The 22,043-nt window shown below is 41.9% G+C and overlaps 1 protein-coding gene across 1 annotated transcript in view; it reads left to right on the plus strand.

Moving 5' to 3' along the window:
- The window catches only part of CDRT1 (CMT1A duplicated region transcript 1), a 38,682-nt gene extending 21,187 nt beyond the window's left edge, over nucleotides 1-17,495 (plus strand). Inside the window, exons 10-15 of the mRNA XM_017496837.2 lie at nucleotides 649-797; nucleotides 1,828-1,970; nucleotides 9,926-10,084; nucleotides 12,031-12,302; nucleotides 14,177-14,233; nucleotides 16,619-17,495. Of these exons, the coding sequence (XP_017352326.1) occupies nucleotides 649-797; nucleotides 1,828-1,970; nucleotides 9,926-10,084; nucleotides 12,031-12,302; nucleotides 14,177-14,233; nucleotides 16,619-17,442 (1,604 nt within the window). The 3' untranslated portion in view covers nucleotides 17,443-17,495. The remainder of the gene's footprint in view (nucleotides 1-648; nucleotides 798-1,827; nucleotides 1,971-9,925; nucleotides 10,085-12,030; nucleotides 12,303-14,176; nucleotides 14,234-16,618) is intronic.
- The last annotated feature ends 4,548 nt before the right edge of the window (nucleotides 17,496-22,043 follow it).

Genomic DNA, 22,043 nt, shown 5'->3' on the forward strand with positions numbered 1-22,043 from the left:
CTTTTCCCCGCTCAGCACCTAGAAGATACCAGGCAGTTGTTTTAACACAGTCTGTGTTGAAGCAGCAGTAGGCCCACCCCTAGCCATGACCATTTCTCCATAAAGCCCAAAAGTCAGATTCAGAAGTATTTAAAAATGTGAGAGCAGATGACTTTCTTTTCTTTTGGGGACAGAAGGTGTGAGTCAGGAAGACAGCATCTGGAAAACATGACAACACTAAACATATGCCATTTTCTTTTTTTTTTTTAAATGACTTTACCTGCTCCTACTCAAACTGTATGCCATGATTTTATGAAACCTACTCGATAGCAAGCATGTTTCAGGCTTGAGGCATCAGCTGATTGGAGATGAGCTTTCTAGCACTTGGGTCTCAAGGCTAAGTTCCAGGGCCATAGCCAAGGTCTTCTGTACTGTGGGCTCCCCAACCACCTGTAGTCAGGGTGCTCTGTGCTGTGGGTACATGAGCTGTTGGTGAGCATGCCCTGTGGAAGTGCTAGGCCAGGGGAAGGCCTTTTAGCGTCTGACTTGATGGGCTCGGTGAGTCTTCGGTTCTGTGATGGGAAGCAGTACTCCACTGTAACCTTTCCTTTTCTTGCTTTTCTCCCTTTTCCCCCATCCCATTTCTTCCTCTTTCTCCTTACTGTTCAGTATGGGATGTAGACACAGGGAAGTGCCTGAAGACGTTTAGACACAAAGACCCCATCTTGGCAGCCAGGATCAATGACACCTACATTGTGAGCGCGTGTGAGCGAGGGGTGGTAAAAGTGTGGCACATTGCCATGAGCCAGTTGGTAAAGGTGAGGAGGCAGTGGGCTGCCTTGGGGGAAAGGGCACAGGGAGGAGATGGGTGGGCTCCCCCTACCTAGCTCCCCAGGTCATCCTAGAGCAACTGAGTACAGACATTAAGAAGGACAGTCCTGAAGCTCTAAAGGGAAAGGCCCCAAAGTGCAGCATTCAGAGTCCGTGGAGGGTATGGGCTCCACCACCCACACCATAACCCACAGTATCATGAGGTTGGTGGAGGAAGGCCGCATTCTAACTCAGCGTGAGACATGGGCCCAGGGCCTTCTAACAGCAGTGCAGGTGAAGTGCTTTTTCCTCCTCAAGAGTATTGCAGTCTGATTCTGGCGTGGGGTGAGGGGATGAACAAAACATTTATTTTTTTTCCCTAAGAAGAAAACACTGGGGGATGAACAGAGAATTTTTATTCTCCTTGCTCTCTAATGACGAGAGAACATTGATGGTCTTGAAAGTGACTGGATGGTCACAAAACATATTCTTGCCGGATCTGAACCTCTGGCCTTAGTGGGTGGTGTTGATAGATGTTTTGTGCCAGGAACACAGGATCACAGTGAAAAGTGGCTGGCTTGGCCTGTGGAATTTTCCCACCCATCTTGTCACTATGGCCAATCCAGCAATTGCCAGCACAGAGATGGCTCATGTGCACTCTGGGTTCTGGTAAGGAGCTGGGATGGCACACCTTACCTTCATTCTTCTGACAGCAAAGGACAGTGATTTCTGACCCTCTCTGGTGCTCCAAGAAGGTAGTGTCTGCCCCAAACTCAGACCCACCAGGAGCAAGGCCCCTCCCTGATCCTATTCCTCCTTAACCAGAGAGAGAGAGAGAGAGCTCTAAAGAGAGGAAGGCATGGAATAGACTCCATTGGCCTTCTTAGAGCAAAAGCAAGATTAGCTCAGGTACCTACTGGGTGAATGGCAGTCACGGACTGGTGGGGTGTGGCTTTGGGATTTTTCTGAAGAAGCCTCAGCTTTGGTTCTTGGAGGAGTCACAGTCTGAGTTGAAGACAGTGGCATCTTTTCTTGCAGACTCTCAGTGGCCATGAGGGAGCTGTGAAGTGCCTGTTCTTCGACCAGTGGCATCTCCTCTCGGGAAGTGCTGATGGCCTGGTCATGGCCTGGAGCATGGTGGGGAAGTACGAGCGCTGCCTGATGGCCTTCAAGCATCCCAGGTAGGTGCCTGTGAAGCCCGGAGCAATAAACCTGGTGTCCTTCCCTTCCCCGTCACAGCCTAGATTGCAATTATTGGCAGACCTTCTGCTCCCTGAGGACGTCGTGTTCTCTGTACCTCACCCCCTCTGCTTCCCCCCTCTTCCACCTGGGACCCATTTTCCCCCACCGTCTTCTCTGTCTGGCTAGTAACCTCTTCCACGCTATCGCATTTCTCTTGAGCAGTAACTATAGGAGCTGGGGCTTTTGAGAAGTAATTGAAACTGTATAATTACGACATGATAAATTCATGATGAATTCATACCAGATACCTATCAGACATATGAATACTGGCAGAACCATCCCAAATAATGCCAATTCTAGTGAACTTAAAATTCTAGGAATTGGTCTTTATCTCAGGATGCTTGTGCTCACAAAAGCTTAAAAATGATCCAAAGACTTAAAAAGAGCTGAGAGCTTAAAAAGAGGAGCTTATAACTACAAGTCTGTGGGCTAGATCCTGTCCCAGGATAGCAAATGGATTTTCGTTTACATGCGAATTCAAATTTAGTGGTGTGGCTGCTTGGAGCCAATTGATAAGCATTCTGAGACCACGTCCAGGCTTGTTTGGAAAGAGTATTGTGGTCAATGAGTGATTCTGCCATGGTCATGAGCTTTATATGCTGCCATGCTACTCTTATACTACATGAATACAGCTTCTTCCGCTGAATGCATTATAAAAATTTCCAGGAAACTAAATGCTACCTTAATTGATTAAACGAATAACTGGGCTTTCTAGGGGATCTTTCAGGGGAAACTTATTTTTAGTAAATTGACCTTTTTCTTTTCTTTTTCTTTTTCTTTTTCTTTTTCTTTTTCTTTTTTTTTTTTTTTGGTCTTTCTCCCTGGTTGGAAGTGCAGTGGTCAATCCTGGATCACAGCAACCTCTGCCTCCCAAGTTCAAGTGATTCTCGTGCCAGAGCCTCCTGAGTAGCTGGAATTACAGGCACACACCACCATGCCCAGCTAATTCTTGTATTTTTAGTAGAGGTGGGGTTTTGCCATGTTGGCCGGGATGGTCTCGAACTCCTGAGCTCAAAGCAATCTGCCTGCCTCTACCTCCCAAAGTGCTGGGATTACAGGTGTGAGCCACCATGCCCAGCTCATTATTTTTAGTATAGTCCTAGATTTTCTTATATCCTTATAGGAAACTTTGAGGCGGGCACATTAGTTTTGTGGGACGTGTAAAGGGGTGTGGGTGTATCTGTGTGGTCTCGGTCTATGGTATATGACTGCATTATTGATAGGTAGGTGCCAGGAAGGCCCTGTGTTCAGTGACTTAGCTCACCCTTAGATAGTAAGAGTCAGAATGAACCATGGTTGCTTCCTGATTGCTAAGTTTTGTGAAAAGCCCTCTTAGTCCCCACCACAAGATTTTAACTCCATCCAACCAGCTTAGTAAACCTTCTGGATTTCAAGCCTTAATCTCAGGGAGGAAGTCAAACTTTATGAAATCACCTGATAATGTCAACTATATGTTTTAAAACCTTCTAAGCAGGATTTAGTAGGATTAGTTAGTTAGCAGAAAATAATTTGTTCCTAGCAAGCCCAGCAATTTGGTCACTGTTCCGTCATATAATTAGCCTCTCCCTCCGCCTCTGCTATGAGACCTTCTCAGATAACTCTCACTGCTATTGAATGACAGCCCCTAACATAACATTCATCTTAGCTCTTGCTAACCTACATAGTAACAGAAAAACCATAGACATCTGGAAGACATGGTCAATACTCTCATTTGTAGGTCTTCTCCCCACTTGACTTACTTGTCTAGAGGAGCGCTGTGCTCAATAAATATATCTAACTGATTGGTAACAAGGAATAATTTGACAGCTTGCCTTTCTGCAAAGTTCTAATGATTGAACTGATAACTTATATTTTGAATGTGACACAGGTGAGAAAGCAGATATAGTTGCTGTCTGTCCTTTGATGGAAGAGGGGCTGGAGAAAGTGATCTCCTTTCCAGTCCTGGTCTAATATTTTTTCAACTAGAATTAAGATTTTTGCATATAGCATGGGACAGAATGGATAGGAGGGAGGAAATCTGAGGATGCAAAGTAGGACCGACAGGAATGACGATCTTTGGAAAAGCTTCCGTACTATGTAGTGTCTTTTTTATTTTTTTTCTTGAAACAGTCTTGCTCTGTTGCCCAGGCTGGAGGGCAGTGACATGCTCTTGGCTCACTGTAAACCTGTGACTCCTGGGTTCCAGCAAGTCTCCTGCCTCAGCCTCCTGAGTAGCTGGGACTACAGGCGTGTGCTACCACTCCTGGCTAATTTTTGTATTTTTAGTAGAGATGGGGTTTCACCTTGTTGGCCAGGCTGGTCTTGAACTCCTGACTTCAAGTTATCCACCCGTCTTAGCCTCTCAAAGTTCTGGGATTACAGGCATGAGCCACTGCTCCTGGCCTGTAAAGTGTCTTTTTTTTTTTTTTTAATTTAAGCCTGATCAACATGGCAAAACCCTGTCTCTACAAAAATTAGCCTGGCATGGTGGCACATATCTGTAGTCCCAGCTACTCTGGAGGCTGAAGTGGGAAGATCACCTGAGACTAGGGAGGTTGAGCCTGCAGCAAGCTGGGATTGTGCCACTGCACTGGGCGACAAAGTGAGACCTTGTTTCATCAAAACAAAACAAAACAAAACAAAACACTTTATTCCTTGATGTATTTTCCATAGCTCACATTGTAATTTGGTTTTCTTTACAATTTTTATTTGGGATATGATTCACATGACATAAAATTCACCATTTTAGTATACAATTCAATTTTTAAAGTATATTCATAATGTGCAACCATTGCCGCTATCTAGTTACAGAACATTTTCATCAGTTAGCAGAAATGTCCCCTGCTTCATTCTTTGTATTAGTAATTTGAGTCTTCTCTCTTAGTTTCTTGGTCAAAGATTTGTCAATTATCTAGCTAACATTTGTTGACTTTTTAAAAAGAGAACCAGCCGGGCATGGTGGCTCATGCCTGTAATCCCAGCACTTTGGGAGGCCGAGGTGGGTGGATCACCTGAGGTCAGGAATTCCAGACCAGCCTGCCCAACATGGCAAAACCCCATCTCTACTGAAAATACAAAAATTATCTGGGCATGGTGTCGGGTGCCTTTGATCCTAGCTACTCGGGAGGCTGAGGCCAGAGAACAGTTTGAACCTGGAAAGTGGAGGTTGCAGTGAGCTGAGATCACGCCATTGCATTCCAGCCTGGGTGACAAGAGCAGAACTCTGTCTCAAAATAAATAAATAAATGAACGAATTAAAAAAAAAACCAACTTTTGGGTTAATTTGATTTTATGTATTTTTAAATTGTCTATTTTTAATTTCTGCCAAAATCTTTATTATTTCCTTTCTGCCTTTTGATTTGAGTTTTGTTTGATCTTTTTCTAGTTTCCTAAGGTGAACGATTATTGATTAGAGAGATTGCCATCTACTGCTCTAAATTTCCCTCTGAGAACTGCTTAGCTTCATTCCATAAGTTTTGATATGTTGTGTTTTCATTTTCATTCATCTCGAATTATCTTCTTGTTTCCTTTCTGATTTATCCTTTGACTCAGTGGTTATTTAAGAGAAGGTTGTTTAATGTCCACATAACTATGAATTTTCTAAATGCCCTTCATTATTCATTTCTCATTTAATTTCATTGTAGTTGGAGAGCATACTTTGTACGATTTCAGTCTTTCAAAATATATTAAGATTTGTTTTGTAGCCTAACATATGGTCTATCCTGGAGAATGTTCCATGTGCCCTTGAGATAAATGTGCACTCTGTTGTTGTTTGATGGAGTGTTCTGTATATGTATGTTAGTTCTAGATAGTTTTTGATATTGTTCATGTCTTCTATTTCCTTGTGGATCTTCCAACTAGTTGTCCTTTTCAGTCCCACCCTCTCAGGAGGAGGCTGAGGTGGGAAGATCACTTGAACCCAGGAATTTGAGGCTGTGGTAAGCATTGATCTCACTACTGCACTCCAGCCTGGGTGATGGAGTGAGACTCTGACTCTAAAGAAAAAAAAAAGAAGACTTACTTGTGTCATTATGCTATTTGTTTTTTATAGTCTTATGTACTTTTTGTTCCTGAATTCTTCCATTGCTGCCTGCTTTTGCATTAATTGGATATTTTTAGTGTGTCATTTTAATTTTCTTGTCATTTTTCTTTTCTGTAATTTGAATGTGTCCCCAAAAAGTATGTGTTAGAAACGTAATCCCTAATGCAGCAGTGTTCGGAGGTGGAGCCTAATGGGAGGTATTTAGGTCTGAGGGGTCTTCTTTCAGGAATGGACTAATGCTATAGTTGGAATAGGTTCATTATTGTGGGAATGGGTTCCTTATAAAAGGATGATTTCCGTTCTCTCTTGCTATCTCTTTTGCTCTCTTTTTGCCTTTCTGCCATGGAATGGCACAGCAAGAAGGTTCACACAAGATGCCAGCCCTTTGGTTTTGGACTTCCCAGCCTCTAAACCCATGAGTCAATAAGCTTCTGTTGATTATTAATTACCCATTGTATGGTATTTTGTTATAACAGCACACAATAGACTAAGACACTTTTCTAAAGATAAATCATCAATCAATCTTACTTGAGGATCCTTTTTACATGAGGACCTGCTTTTCTCGTGCTGTTTTCATTATTCTCTTCACCCTCGGTTTTTGAAAATTTGATTATGATACATCTAAGTGTGGAGCTCTTATAGTTTATCCCAGTTAGAGTTTGTTGAGCTTCTTGGACTTGTAAGTTAATGTTTTTCATCATATTTGGGAAGTTTTCAGCAATCATTTGTTCAAATATTCTTTCTGCCCCTTTCTCTACTTTCCTCCTGGATTTCCTATTATGCATATATTGATTTGTTTGATGATGCCATACAGATTTCTTGGGCTCTACTGATTTCCTTTATTCTTTTATTTTTTTTCTGTTCCACACTGCATAACTTCAATTGACCTTATTTCAAGTACTTTGCTTCTTCTGCTCGCTTAAATGTGCTGTTGAGCCCCCTCTAGTGAGCTTCCTTTTTCTTTCTTCCGCTGTTGTAGTTGTCAGAATGAGGTCCATTCTGTTCCCTCCACTACCAGAAGTGGAGGCTGTTACTTTCATGGCTACCACTGGGCTGGGAGGTGGGAAGTGGCGCAATCTCGGCTCACTGTAACTTCCACCTCCTGGGTTCAAGTGATTCTCCTGCCTCAGCCTCCTGAGTAGCTGGGATAACAGGTACGTGTATTTTTAGTAAAGACAAGGTTTCACCATGTTGGTCAGGCTGGTCTTGAACTCTTGACCTTGAAGTCTCATTATTCTTATTGACACTATGCCATTTTACTTGTCTAAGTTCTCCCTGGGTTGCTGCAAACCTCTGATTATTTTCCAGAGTTCTGGATAAATTGATTTTGGAAGTTTTTGCTAGGTTCTCTTTGCTTTTATGGAAGGGCAGAATTTTGGAATTTCTTATACCACCATTTTCATTAACATCAGTCTACAGTGACTTTGATGAAGAAGGAGCAAAAAAAGGAGACAAATAATTTATTTCTAGGGCAGAGATAAAACCTGAAAGGAGACTGGGCTATTGTAAGCTCATAGTAACCACTATTGTGTCAGGTATTGAGCTAAGTTTTTAAAATGTCTTAATTAATTTAGTGCTAACAGCAGTCCTCTGAGGCAGAAATTACTATCTCTATCTCATAGCAAAGAAAACTGAAGACTGAGATATTAAATTACTTCCTGAAGGTTATGCAGCCCATAAATGGTAGAGTCAGGTTTTGATCCCAGGTTTTCTGATCCCAATTGTGCTTTTAATTACTAGGCTACAACGATGTAGACTGAACTACCAAATATCACGGGGATCTCTGGGAAGACAAGTACTGGCTCAGCTCAGCAAGGTCAAAAAAGATACACAAAGAGGCCAAATTTTCTATCACATGGCATCTCTCCCCACGCTGGATTACATGATTGGCAGACTGATGTGCTTAGGACACCAAAAAAGTTATATTTTCACCTTGAAAAAAATCTCAAAATTTGTTGGACTTTTTCTTTCTTTCTTTCTTTTTTGAGACAGGGTCTCACTCTCTTGCCGAGGCTGGAGTGCAGTGATGCAGTCATGACTCACTATAACCTCATAATTTCAAACTCTTACACCCAGGTTAGCCTATTACCTCAGCTTCACAAGTAGCTGGGACTTGTGAAGCTACTTGTGAAGTACACCACCATGCCTGGCTAATTTTTAAATGTTTCTTAGAGCCAAGGGCTCGAACTCTTGGCCTCAAACAATCCTCCCACCTTAGTCTCCCAAAGTGCTGGGACGTGGCCTTGTTAGACTTGTTAATACTTATTTTATAGATTCGTTTTATCTCTGTCTGTCTTTATCTATCACATAATGAGGGGTTCAAGTCCTGTCTGCCTCCTTGCTGTTCTTTGGGTATGCTGATCATGCTCCTGCCTTTTGAGATCTTTGCTATTTCTGTTTGGTTAATGGTTGGGGCCTTGAAAAGTCTTCATGTGATCCCGGGATCTCAGCAAGTCTGAGGCCAAATGGCATAGGGTGGATGTCATTCTTTTAACACATTGTAGCAATGACCACACTCTGAAAACATGAGCAGATAGTCACTTTTTCAACAAATATAAATTAAGGACCTACTATGGGCTGAGTGCTATGGTAGGTGATGAGCATGCAATAATATGAGTTATGCCCAAGAGAATCTGAAAGTATACTTGAAGTTTGTATGCATGTGTGATGGGGGGAGATGTGGGAAGAATTTAAGATAAGAAATGGCTGTTTGGAGAAGGTAGCACATGAACTAGGCCATGAATGGACTTGTATGGGTAGAGCTAGCAGGGATTGATAGGCTTGCTTTGCAGATAGAATCTAACAAATTGGCGGTATCAAATTCATCTTTTCTGTGTCATTATTAACAGGAGTGGGGTACTTTTACTTCTTAGAATTGAGTACTTCACATATCTGGGATCTAATCTGAACCCGGAAAGTTTCTAGAAAAGATTTTGTTGGAGGAATCTGTCTAGATCTTCTTCTGGTCCCTCCTCCCTTTTCCTGAGGCCAAATGGCATAGGGTGGCCATCAAAAAGGGACACTCCTGAGGCTGGGCGTGGTGGCTCACGCCTGTAATCTCAGCACTTTCAGAGGCCAAGGCAGGTGGATCATGAGGTCGGGAGATCAAGACCATCCTGGTCAACATGGTGAAACCCCGTCTCTAATAAAAATACAAAAAATTAGCCAGGTGTGGTGGTACGCCCGTAGTGTCAGCTCCTTGGGTGGCTGAGGCAGAGGAATCTCTTGAACCCAGGAGGTGGAGGTTGCAGTGAGCTGAGATCGCGCCACTGCACTCCAGCCTAGTGACAGTGTGAGACTCCGTCTCAAAAAAAAAAAAAAAAAAAAATAGGACATTCCTAAATCTCATCCCTGGATATAATTTTCCTTAAGGATATTTCACTGAAAGAATAAAAGCTACCAATTTAAGATAAAAAAGAAAGTGCTCAAATATAAAGTATTTGCTTTATATAAAGATAATCATTTTCCTTACTGTTTTCTTTTTAATATGATAATATTATTTTAAAAGGAATTAAAACATCAAATAATCCTCAGCATGACTATATAGAACTAAAAGCTAGGAATCAAATTGCAAGAGACAAACGTGATCATCTGTACGTCACATAAAGAAAAAAGATTGTGACATTAGCCCCTTTGTTTTGTCATCTGTGGCCCTGTGACCTAACTGCAGGGAAAGTAGCTCCAGAATAGGAAGAGGTATGTCTTGAGAGTGTTTGGTGATTTACTTCCACAATTATGAAATGACGGTAAACACCATTTCGAGGCCGGTTACGGCCACCGCCTCCCAATCACACACAAAACACCCCAAACTCCAAACAAACCCAGGCACTTTATGAGAGGATGGGTACTGCCTGCTGCTCTGTTCCCTTCCAGGGAGGTGCTCCACGTGTCCCTTCTTTTCCTCCGGGTCATCAGCGCCTGTGCAGATGGCAAGATCCGAATTTACAATTTCCTCGACGGGAACTGTTTGAAGGTGATAAAAGCCAATGGCAGAGGCGATCCTGTGCTGTCCTTCTTTATTCGGGGCAACAGGTGGGTGGTAGGTGTGGAGGTCAGAACTGTGAGTGATTCTGTTTGATTTTTTTCCTCCCCTGGGATTCCAGCCCTGGATCTGCTGTCAGCAGGAGAGCGTGGGTAGTGTCTCTCTACAGTTTTGGCTGGGCGGAGCGACAGTCTTGTGGTGGGGACTAATAGGGCTTTGCACGAAACTTAGTGATCAGGAAGCAATCATGGTTCATTTTGACTCTTAACTCATCCTGCGTGTTTGTGGGAATTGCAGTGGGTGCGCCGTAACACTTCTGGAAGGACCGCAGTTCTATCAACGTGCAGCCCCTGCTTGCTTTGTGATCATGCCTTTGGCTGCGTGAGAGTTATATCAGCTATCTCTGATGCCTCACTTCTAATGCAAAGGGACAAATAAGAGGGTGGGGGGGTGGCAGCAGCAGCGGGTACGGTGAAGGAGAGCTGAGCTGGTGAGCTTACGAAACTAGTACCTTGACTGTCTGCATTGTATACAGTACTGAGCCTTTTATATGCATGGAGTCAGGTGCTATTATATAAAAATAACCAAATAGAACTAACCTATAAATTCTACTTCAAGCTCACTTGAGGCATCACTAATCTTTCTGAACCATATTGGCTTCCTTTTAGTGAAACTTCATTAGTACTATTTACCATCTCAGAGGGCAGCCTGGTAATAAGGCTCAATTAATGAACACTTTTCAGTCATGCTGCTAAAAAAAAAAAAAAAGCTCAGACCATGTTTTATTCACAGCATCCAAAGAAAGGTGATTTCCTTTTGGCTTGAGTAAAAATAAGTCTAAAAGAGATTTCTTATTGCAATGACTCCCCCCATTCCATTCCAGCCGTTCCAGGCAAAAGAAGTTACTTTTCTAGAGAGTTTATGCTATTGGTTAAGGTCTTAATGTTGCAGCCTTTTGGAGCAGAAAGGAGCCTGCGCAGTGTATTTCCATTTCTTTCTTATAGTTAATGGAAGAGCACAGACAGCGGAAATCCACTTGCTTGTGAAACTGGGGGGTCGGGGAGGCAGTGCTAAGGGGGACAGGAAGGAGATAGGGAGGGGAAGTTCTAGAGCTCTTTGTCTATGGAGCATAAAAGTGGGGATTAGAGAAGTTAGAAATCACCTCGCTTTATAAAGCACAGGTGCTCTGTCTACATCTAGGGTATGTGCAGAGATCCTGGAGTGACAGCGTGGAGTGTGTGTGTCTGTGCAGAGGATCTGAGAAGGAGATGAGGCCTCCTCACTAGAGAGCTTCCCTCATTCCCAACAGCAATAGTAATATTGGGTTTGGAAACTGTGCAAAACAAAACAGTGAAACAATCCAGTGAATTTCAAGACATCTGTGCACAGAGGCACTCACTCCAGGAACAGAAATTCATTTAAAAGCATTTTAACTTGAGGCTGGGCATGGTGGCTCATAATCCCAGCATTTTGGGAGGTCGAGGCAGGTGGGTCGTTGAGTTCTGGATTTCAAGACCAGCCTGGGCCATATGGGGAAACCCTGTCTCTACTAAAAACACCAAATGAGCCGGGCATGGTGGCACGTGCCTGTAGTCCCTGCTACTCAGGAGGCTGAGCCATGAGAATTGCTTGAACCCAGGAGGTGGAGGCTGCAGTGAGCCGAGATAATGCCACTGCACTCCAGCCTGGGTGACAGAATGAGACTCTGTCTCAAAATAAATTTTTTAAAAAAGGCATTTTAACTTGATAAGTGAAATAATCAGAACATATGTGCCCTGATCATGTTTATTTTTTAAAGAAAAGTGACAAAGCTAACGAATCCTGCCACATGGCCTGATACACCACTCTCCACCCTCCAGCCCCCTACACCAGTAGTCTGCTGGGTCGTTACCTGGACACTGTTCCCTTGGTCTAAAGATCAGGTGGGACAGTAACTGCAGTGCATCGCTCAGTGGCCTCCACGCTCCATTTATGGGCAACCCTGTTTTGGTTCCAGGATGGTGGTCAACACAGAGAGCAATGTTCTCATGTTCCAGTTTGAGCACATAAAGTGGCAGTATGCCATGGACAAAATGAAACAAAAGAAGAATAAGGAGAAAGAGGAGGAAAAAGAAGAAAATATCCTCATGGAAATTCTCTCCAAGTCTAACACTCAGGTTCACAGCCCGAGAGAGTCTGTATCCAGTAAACAAACTGTGATCCAGGAGCTCCTACCAAAGAAACCTCCGAAGTCCCGAGTACTCCTGAAGCCGGCCAAGTTATCTTCAGGTAAAAAAACTGAAATACCAGCAAGTTGAGTGATAAGCCACAGTGTAGGTCGGGGCTTGGTGGGGGTGGTGGGAACAGGGGAAGGCTGGTTTCTTTGTGGAATGTTTTGGCCAATGGTTTCCTGAGGATATAAATCCTCACCCTTCAGGAAGGTAGGAGCCATTCTCTCTGATCCGCCAAACAATTTATCAGCCGGTTAAAGGGAACCTTCTGATTTGCAAGAGCTAGCTTTTCAAACTTATAAGAATCTTTGCACAGGAGATAAGACTAGCCTTAATAATTGCCCCTGAAACACAAAGCAAGCAACCAACACCCCATCCCCCCAATTCAAAACGTATGTTATAAAACTGTTTCGGGCCGGGCGCGGTGGCTCAAGCCTGTAATCCCAGCACTTTGGGAGGCCGAGGCGGGCAGATCACGAGGTCAGGAGCTCATGACCAGCCTGACCAACATAGTGAAACCCCGTCTCTACTAAAAAAATACAAAAATTAGCCGGACGTGGTGCCACACACCTGTAATCCCAGCTCCTGGGGAGGCTGAGGCAGGAGAATCGGTTGAACCTGGGAGGCGGAGGTTGAGGTGAGCCGAGAGCGCACCATTGCACTCCAGCCTGGGCGACAGAGTGAGACTCTGTCTCAAAAATAAAAATAAATAAATAAATAAAACTGTTTCTTCAAGACAGAGACAAAAGTTGCTGTAAACAGAAAAATGATCTATGCAGAATGTGTTGTTTTTAGACCTGAGAGATCATGTTTGTAGCTGGAAAATCTTACATATAAAGCAGGTGTGTGTGTGTGTGTTTGTGTGTGTGTGTGGATGTCGGTGGGGGTGTAGGCATGGTCAATGCCATTTATAAGACATCCAAAGAATAATCATGTGTGGGTTAGGGTGGCAAGACTCCTTCCTTTTACCAGTCCTATATAGGGGGAGTCAGGATGAGATCTAGAACTTAGACTTGTCAACCTAAATTAATCGAAAGATTCAGGATCTTGCTAAAACAGTTTTCCCAAGTGCAAAGTTTGAGGGCAGCATCCAGGGGCACAGGGACATCAAAGACTAGTGTGACCAGTGCTGCTGGGGTGGGGAAAAAGGAAGATCCTTTACATAGACAGAAACAGAGGTGCTGAACAGAATTCAGTTTTCCATACAAAGGCTAACATACAGAGATGTAAGACTAGATTGGTTCTATTGATTACACTCTAATGGATTGCTTAACCTTCTGCTGTAAAGAGGTGACAATCACAAGGGTGTCTGTCTCCACGTCATAGTCTCAGTTTCAATGAAGACTAGGGAGTCTGGTTAATGGAAAAGACCTCAACACAAAGGTCAGGGAGCAATGATCACACACCAGAGCAGGAAAACAGCTGCGCTATGCGACTCAGTCTCCAGGGCTTCACTTTTCCCCGTCGCGCAGTCAATTTAGAAGGTTGTTACACTCCCTTTACTTTTCACAGACTGCAGGTAACTATTTGGTTTCATATGACAACAAACAAATACGGTGTTTGGTAGAAAAATGCAGGTAGATGGAAGGAATAAGTTGCAGTGTTTGGTTGCACAGTAGGGTGACAACAGTTAACAATAAGGTATTGTGTGTTTCAAAATAGCTAGAGGAGAAGATTTGGAATATTCCTAACACAAAGAGATGATAGATGTTTAAAATGATGGATATCCTAATTATCTTGATCTAATCATTACACATTGCATGCATGTATCAAAATATCATATGTACTCCATAATTATGTATCTATAAAAAACAAGATAGTGATATTTTGTATAAAAATCAGTCCAATTATCAGCCCCCTTTATTACTGATTATATTATTTTATGCCCTAATTGAAGTGTATGATTACTACGTTTTCTTAATCACAATTTAGCAATGTTAACAGAGGAACCTGAAAGTCAAGGAAAGTCAAAATTACCCCGGAGAGATGGTAAGAGGAGAGTTTATTCAGTTCATAAGGGAACAAATGGCATGGATGGTGGGCAGGGGCATTTGGAGGCAAAATCCATGGCAGGAGACAAGACAAACAGTGATACTTAATTCTGAATTAGTGGCAAGATCCAAACTCTCTCTCTGTCTCTCTCTAGTTTCATATTGTTTTGCAGGTTGCAGTGAGCCAAGATTGTGCCATTGCACTCCAGAAAAAAAAAAAAGGAGCCATTGCACTCCAGCAACAAAAGAAAAAAAAAAAAAGATCCACAATACGCTATCATTTGAAAAAAGACAAATTAATAAACAATGAGCTCATCACAATCCCTTTTTGTATAAAAAGAGAAAATTTCTCTTTTTGAGTTTGGAAGGTGAATAGGGAAGATTTTGACATTTTAATTTCACTCAGTTTTTTGTTTTTTGTGTTTTTTTTGAGATGGAGTCTTGCTCTGTTGCCCTGGCTGGAGTGCAGTGTCCCAATCTTGGCTCACAGCAACCTCCGCCTCCGGAGTTCAAGCAATTCTCCTGCCTCAGCCTCCCGAGTAGCTGGGACTACAGGTGCCCACCACCATCCTCAGCTAATTTTTGTATTTTTAGTAGAGATGGGGTTTCAGCATGTTGGCCAGGCTGATCTCGAACTCCTTACATCAGGTGATCTGCCCGCCTCAGCCTCCCACAGTGCTGGGATTACAGGCATGAGCTGCTGCGCCCAGCCACTCAGTTATATATGTCCTAATACAATATTGTTTAGTTAAGAAAGTAAAGATCGGGGAAAATGTGATGTTTCATTCCCTCCTAGTGTGTCCATGCACAAACATCTTGGGATAAAATCTATTTGGCCAAGGGAAATTACATGCTTCACACACTGTTATATTTTATTTTCTGGTATAGCCTGGGGTACAGATTTTACTTGTTAGGGGTTAGACTAGGCAAACAACCTTTACTTTTCATGACTCAGTTACTCCTTTTTTAAAATGAGGACAATGCTTTTGGTGTTTCTGTGAGGTATTGTAGGGATTGAAAAGTTCAAATGAGAAAGGCATAATAGATTTGCTCGCCTGTGAAGATACCTTTGTTAACTTAATGGTCTTCATACCTCTGAGGTCTTGATCAAAACCAACATGGCAGAAGGAGTCTCTGATTCAGCTCAGTAGCTCTTGGACCTGTTGCTAATCATTCATTTTGGGAACTCCTCTTTAGGAACTGCCTTTTAGTCATGTTGTGATTATTTGCATTACTGCGGGGTGACATGTTATTGGAAGACAGGTTTTATTTTGAGCAACATTCAAGATTATTTGGAATCAAATTTGATTAATAAGATAAAGTTCAAATTTTGTGATATAATTATTGTTGAAAAATATAAGTATGACTATAAATTTATAAGATCTGCTTTGTGTGAATCCTAGATGGTACGTGAAGGTTATTCCCAGCTTCACATTTTCAAAAATGTGTGGAGCATTGAAATCACACCTGTTGCCTTCAAAATATGCACACCTAGAGGCTAATATACACTTTACTCAATACTAGCATTTCGTTAAAAACTTGTTTTAGGCAAGGTGCTGTGGCTCATACCTATAATCCCAGCACTTTGGGAGGCCGTGGCGGGTGGATCACCTGAGGTTGGAATTTTGAGACCAGCCTGACCAACATGGAGAAACCTCACCTCCACTAAAAATACAAAATTAGCCTGGCATAGTGGTGCATGCCTGTAATCCCAGCTACTCGGGAAGCTGAGGCAGGAGAATCACTTGAATTTGGGAGGTGGAGGTTGCGGTGAGCTAAGATTGCACCATTGTATTCCAGGCTGGGCAACAAGAGCAAACCTCCGGCTCAAAAACAAAACAAACAACAACAAAACCTTGTTTTATTAAATCATTTCTAGTATCTTCATTTCTTTTTTTTTTTTTCTGATGGAGTCTTGCTCAACCACTCAGGCTGGAGTTCAGAGGCTGAATCTTGGCTTACTGCAACCTCTGCCTCCTGGGTTCAAGCAATTCTCCTGCCTCAGCCTCCTGAGTAGCTGGGATTACAGGCACCTGCCATCATGCCTGGTTAAATTTTGTATTTTTGGTAGAGATGTGGTTTTGCCATGTTGGCCACGCTGGTCTTGAACTCCTGACCTCAGGTGATCCACCCACCTTAGCCTCCTAAAGCACTGAGATTATAGGCGTGAGTCACCACGCCTGGCCTAGTGTCCTCATTTCTAATGCCACTGACGATGCCTGCCTGTACAATGGCATACCTGTTGGGCAACAAAGACCTCAATGTGCTTCAAAGTTAGAATGCCCAAGTCCTTAATGCATACAATTTTAGAATGCCCAAGTCCTTAATGCTCAACATTTTTCACAGAATGCCAATTTGTTTTTATTTTCTTTTTTTGAAAAAGCGGATGATGTGGAAAAAGGACAAAAACAAGGAGAATTGGAAACTGCAGAGGAATTGATCAATCACCCAGAAAGAAAGTCTTGGAAAATCCCTATGTCACCTGATCGATTCCTCCTGACTGTCAGCGCCCTGCAGCAAGCCCATAATTCTGGGGAATTTGCCTATCCCTGTAGGCCCCAAACAGAAATCATTGATGCCTGGGGACCTTCAATTACATACCCAAGGAAGGTCTTGAATCTCAAAGGAAAATCAATCCAACATGCAGTTGATCGGTTGAGATTCAGCAATCCTCCCATAGATGTGAAACAAACCAGTATTCCCCTTGAAATCCAGAAACTGCAGCCCAACTTGAAGAACTCTTTGCACAGTCCCAGAGTCCAGTCCACCATACCCCAGCCCGTGATTATCCGCTCCAGGTTCTCTGGCAGCTTAAAGGGTGGAGACCAAGTGACCAGTTCAATTGAAAGGGCAGTGTGCAGTACGGGTCCCCTGACCAGTATGCAGGTCATTAAACCAAACCGCATGCTAGCTCCACAAATGGGCACAGCCACCCTGTCTCTTAAGAAAGAGCGGCCTCGCATCTACACAGCCCTTGATCCCCTTAGAGTGAACACTGAGTTCGTGCTGTTGACTGTGAAGGAGGAGAAAGAGTACCAGGAAGCCAAGATGAAGGAATATCAGGCCAGGGAGTCCACTGGAATGGTTGATCCAGAAAAAGCTCGCAAAGCTGCGTGGATCAGAAAAATCAAAGGCCTGCCTATTGATAATTTCATGAAGCAAGGGAAAACAGCCGCCCCTGAACTTGGACAAAATGTGTTTATCTAAACCAGCCTTGGGAAATTACAATGTCTTAAACAATAAACAGAAAGCCAAATGGATGTTGCTGTTTGGCCTTTTTTTTTTGACTGTTTCTTCCTGGTAATTAACATGGGAACTCTTAATTGTTTTCCTCTAAGCCAAATATCTGATATCGTCAAAATAAGAAAACAGAAGGAGGCTGGGAGAGACTGGCTTCTGTAGTCCCACTGAAAACAATTTAGTGAGCATTAGGAAAACTCAGCTTCATTGATGGGGAATGAGGAGATGATCATGGGAAATTACATACTATTCATTACTACCAATCTAGTGCTATTAGTTCTTCCAGCAAATGAAGTCATGGATTATATCAGGGTAACGAATTGGAGTTTTCTGGTATTTTTATGTAGAAGCCTGACGAAACCCACTGAGTTAAGAATTTGAAAGGGGAAGCACTCAATGGGATTGACCTGGTTGCATTTGATGACATTGAGCTTTTCCTTTTCAGGGCTAACTCCTAAGGAAGAGAATTAGCATATTTATCCTCTGTACAAAGAGGACCAGTAACATCAAGTGCATTGAGGTTTCTGCTTAAACCTTTGGACTGCGGTGTCAGGGACTAGGTAATTTAGAAGAGTGCAGCCCACTACAAAAGCTATCGCCCACTGGAAAGTTCAAGCCTTGGCCAGGCATGGTGGCTTACACCTGTAATCCCAGCACTTTAGGAGACCCAGGTGGGTGGATCACCGGAGGTCAGGAGTTTGAGACCAGCCTGACCATCATGGTGGAACCTCGTTTCCACTAAAAATACAAAATTAGCTAGACCTCGTGGCACATGATTGTAATCTCAGCTATTCAGGAGGCTGAGGCAGGAGAACTGCTTGAACCCGGGGTAGAGGTTGCAGTGAGCCAAGATCGCCACTTCACTCCAGCCTAGGCAACATGGTGAGACTCTGTCTCAAAAAAAAAAAAAAAAATTAATATAGGGCAAACACAATAAACTAATTTTGTGTGACGTTTGTTGAGTACCTGAAAATTCTTCTACTTAAAAAAGGAAAAGGAGTTTTGACTTATCTTGACAAGCCTTTAAAACATGAGCATGGCAGACACGGTCCGGCAGCCTCTTCCCAGTGAGGGTCTTCAGTGGCATTTACTGCAGGTGTCAGCTGATGCTGTGTCTCTCCTGGGCCCGGGTAACTTCAGGGACCTCAGTGACAGCTTCCCCCCTCAGGCTTCCAGAAAAGCAATAGGCAACCAGGGAAATAGAAGTTATCATTTTAAACAATCTTGACAAATTGTAGAAATTTTACTGGTATTGCTCACATCTCTAGGTTTTTGAGCATTTTTTTTTCCCCATGAAGATTAGATTATAAACATTGTGTCGATGCTTCTACATGTGTTCATGACCCAATTGGCCTCTTTGATACTTGAATAGTAACACTAGTCTGAGGAAGTGAAACTTTTGAAACATGTTTATAAATACATATATTCTTATCGATAATTTATTAACATACATGTTCAGCAATCTGAAATCTTTAAATTTAGGCAAATATTAATAATGACCAGTATGACCAGTATAATAGTCAATGAAATAGCTTCCTTAATTTTTAATGTCTTTCAATTTATGTCTCGTCTGTTAATTTTTCTGTTTTCATTCTGTTTTAGTCTGTGAATGTATTGTATATTCTTTATAATTTATTTTTACTTCTATTATTTTTCTGCAAAAAATAAAGATTTCTCTTTTGGGTAGTTATAACCACAGCAAAAACAATTAGATCATATAAATCACTTCATAAGTGTCTCCTTTTCCACCAAAATCATTTACAAGAGTAGTTAGTGACAAGTGAAAAATGTATATTTGACTTAAAAATCAAAATTAGTGTGTAAAATATAATAATTAAAAAATATATAAATATGTCACCCAAATGTCACATGCCATTTAATACAAATTATGCTTGGATTAAGAAACTTGCAAAGACTTCCTATGATTTCTACAAATTTCTAGGAAAGGCTAATGCACTCATTGTCAATCCAACTAAAGAGTGCTTTCAGTTAATTTTTATACATAAGACAAGGGTACAATTTTATTCTTTTGTATGTGGATATCCAGTTTTCCCAGCATCGTGTATTGAAGACTTTCCTTTCTTCATTGTGCATTTTAGGTGTCCTTGTCAAACATTAGTTGACCATATATGTATGGGTTTATTTCTGGGTTCTTTCTTTTGTTTAATGAGTCTATGTGTCTGTTTTTATACCAGAACCATACTGATTTAATTACTATAGTTTTGTAATATTGTTTGAAAACAGGGAATGTGATGTTTCCAGCTTTGCTCTTTCTCAAAATTGCTTTGGCTATTTGGAGTCTTTTGTGGTTTCATACATATTTTATGATTGTTTTCTATTTCTGTGAAAGATGCCATTGGAAATTTGATTGGAATTTCATTGAATCTGTAGATCACTTTGAATAGTATGGACGTTTTAACAATGTTAATTTATTTTAATCTTTGTACATGGGATTTTGTTCCATTTATTTTGTCTTATTCAATTATTTTTGACTGTACACACTGTTCTGCATTTCATTTATTTCTTTGCTTATTTTTTAAGTTCAGGGGTACAAGTGCAGGTTTGTTACATAGGTAAACTTGTGTCACGGGGGTTTGTTGTACAGATTATTCAACACACAAGCATTAAGCCTAGTCCTCATTAGTTATTTTTCCCAATCCTCTCCGTCCTCCCACCCTCCACCCTCTGGAAGGCCCCAGTGTGTGTTGTTCTCCTCTGTGTGTCTGTGTGTTCTCATCATATTGCTCCCACTTGTAAGTGAGAATATGCAGCCTCTGGTTTTTTGTTCCTGTGTTAGTTTGCTAAATATAATGGTCTGCAGCTCCATCTTTAAGCCATAGAGAAACCTCTAAAATAAGACAAAATTATGTAATTAATAAGCCAAAGTCAATATAAATGTAATTACTTAACATTTCTTTTCTTTTTTTTTTTTTTTCTTTTCTTTTTGAGATGGAGTCTTGCTCTGTCACTCAAGCTGTAGTGCAGTGGCACAATCTTGGCTCACTGAAACCTCTGCCTCCCAGGTTCAAGTGATTCTCCTGCCTCAGCCTCCAGAGTAGCTGGGACTACAGGCACCTGCCACCATGCCTGGCTAATTATTTTTTTCTTTGTATTTTTAGTAGCAATGGGGTTTTACCATACTGGCAAGGCTGGTCTCAAACTCCTGACCTTGTGATCCGCCTGCCTTGGCCTCCCAAAGTGCTGGGATTACAGGTGTGAGCCACCGTACCTGGCTGATGTTTTTTAATTTGAAAGAAAACAGAGCCAACAAAGAGGGAGGGGCAAAAGAACAGATAGTATCAATAGAAAAAAAATGGAATGTTGTATTAAATCTAACCACATAAATAACTATATTAAATTTAAATTGTTTTCACACTTTAGGTAAGACAGACATATCATATTGGGTAAACAAATGGCTAAAGACCCAACTTTGTCTAAATTTGTCCAAATGAAACCAAAACGAAGATATATTACTTTTTTACTGACATGTATTTATAGTAATAAAATTATACCTGTAGTTTTTTTTTTCAGTAAAGATTTTAAAATAAAAACTCAGAGGTTTGGCCAGGCACGGTGGGTCATGCATATAATCCCAGCGCTTTGGGAGGCCAAGGCAAGTGGATCAGGAGGTCAAGAAATCAAGACCATCCTGGCCAACATGGTGAAACCCCATCTCTACTAAATACAAAAAATAAGCTGGGCATGGTGGCAGGTGCCTGAAGTCTAAGCTACGTGGGAGGCTGAGGCAGGGGAATCACTTGAACCTGGGAGGCGGAGATTGCAGTGAGCTGAGATTGTGCCACTGCACTCCAGCCTGGGCGACAGAGCAAGACTCGGTCTCAAAAAGAAAAAGAAAGAAAAAAAAAAAGAGGCTTTCACTGAGAAATCTGCCATTCTCTTTATTTGTGTTTCTCTTTTATCCTCTGGCTAATTTTAAGGTTGAATTTTTATTACTATTTTGGAAAAATTTAACTTTGATATTCCCCGTGGCAGTTTATGTTTCTTGTGCTTGGATTTTCTTTCTTTCCTTCCTTCCTTCCTTTCTTTCTTCTTTCTTTCTTTCTTCTTTCTTTCTTTCTTCTGAGATATTCGGATCTGTGACTTATGTTTTTATCAAATTTGAAAACTAAACCATTAAAAATTATTTTCTGTACTCCATCTTTCTCCTTTAAGGGATTCAAATTCCATAAACATTATGTGGCTTGGAGTAATCTCGCAGCTGGCTAATGCACTTTTCTGTTGAGAAATATTAAGTTTACCCTGCCCCTGTGGCTCCCTCGTGGAGAATACCTTTTAGTTTGGCTGTAATCAGTAGTGAGCAGGTAACAGCTGCTTACTTGGTATATTTTTGAGTTATGGGAAAGTACAGAACACCTGTTTGTTAATAATAGTCACCTGTTCAGAGAGAATAAATACATGGATCAGCATTTGCTCCGGACCTTCAGCCTGGAATACTGTCAGCCCCTGAGGCTCTCTGCTCAGTGGGCAGCTTGCCCGCCCCACCCCCCACCCCCCTTTTCCTGTTCTATCCGGCTGTTTGCCTCTCACTTCCTTCAGTGCCACCTGGG

Source organism: Cebus imitator, unplaced genomic scaffold (assembly GCF_001604975.1).
Source record: "Cebus imitator isolate Cc_AM_T3 unplaced genomic scaffold, Cebus_imitator-1.0 Scaffold223, whole genome shotgun sequence".
Classification (NCBI taxonomy): Eukaryota; Metazoa; Chordata; class Mammalia; order Primates; family Cebidae; genus Cebus; species Cebus imitator.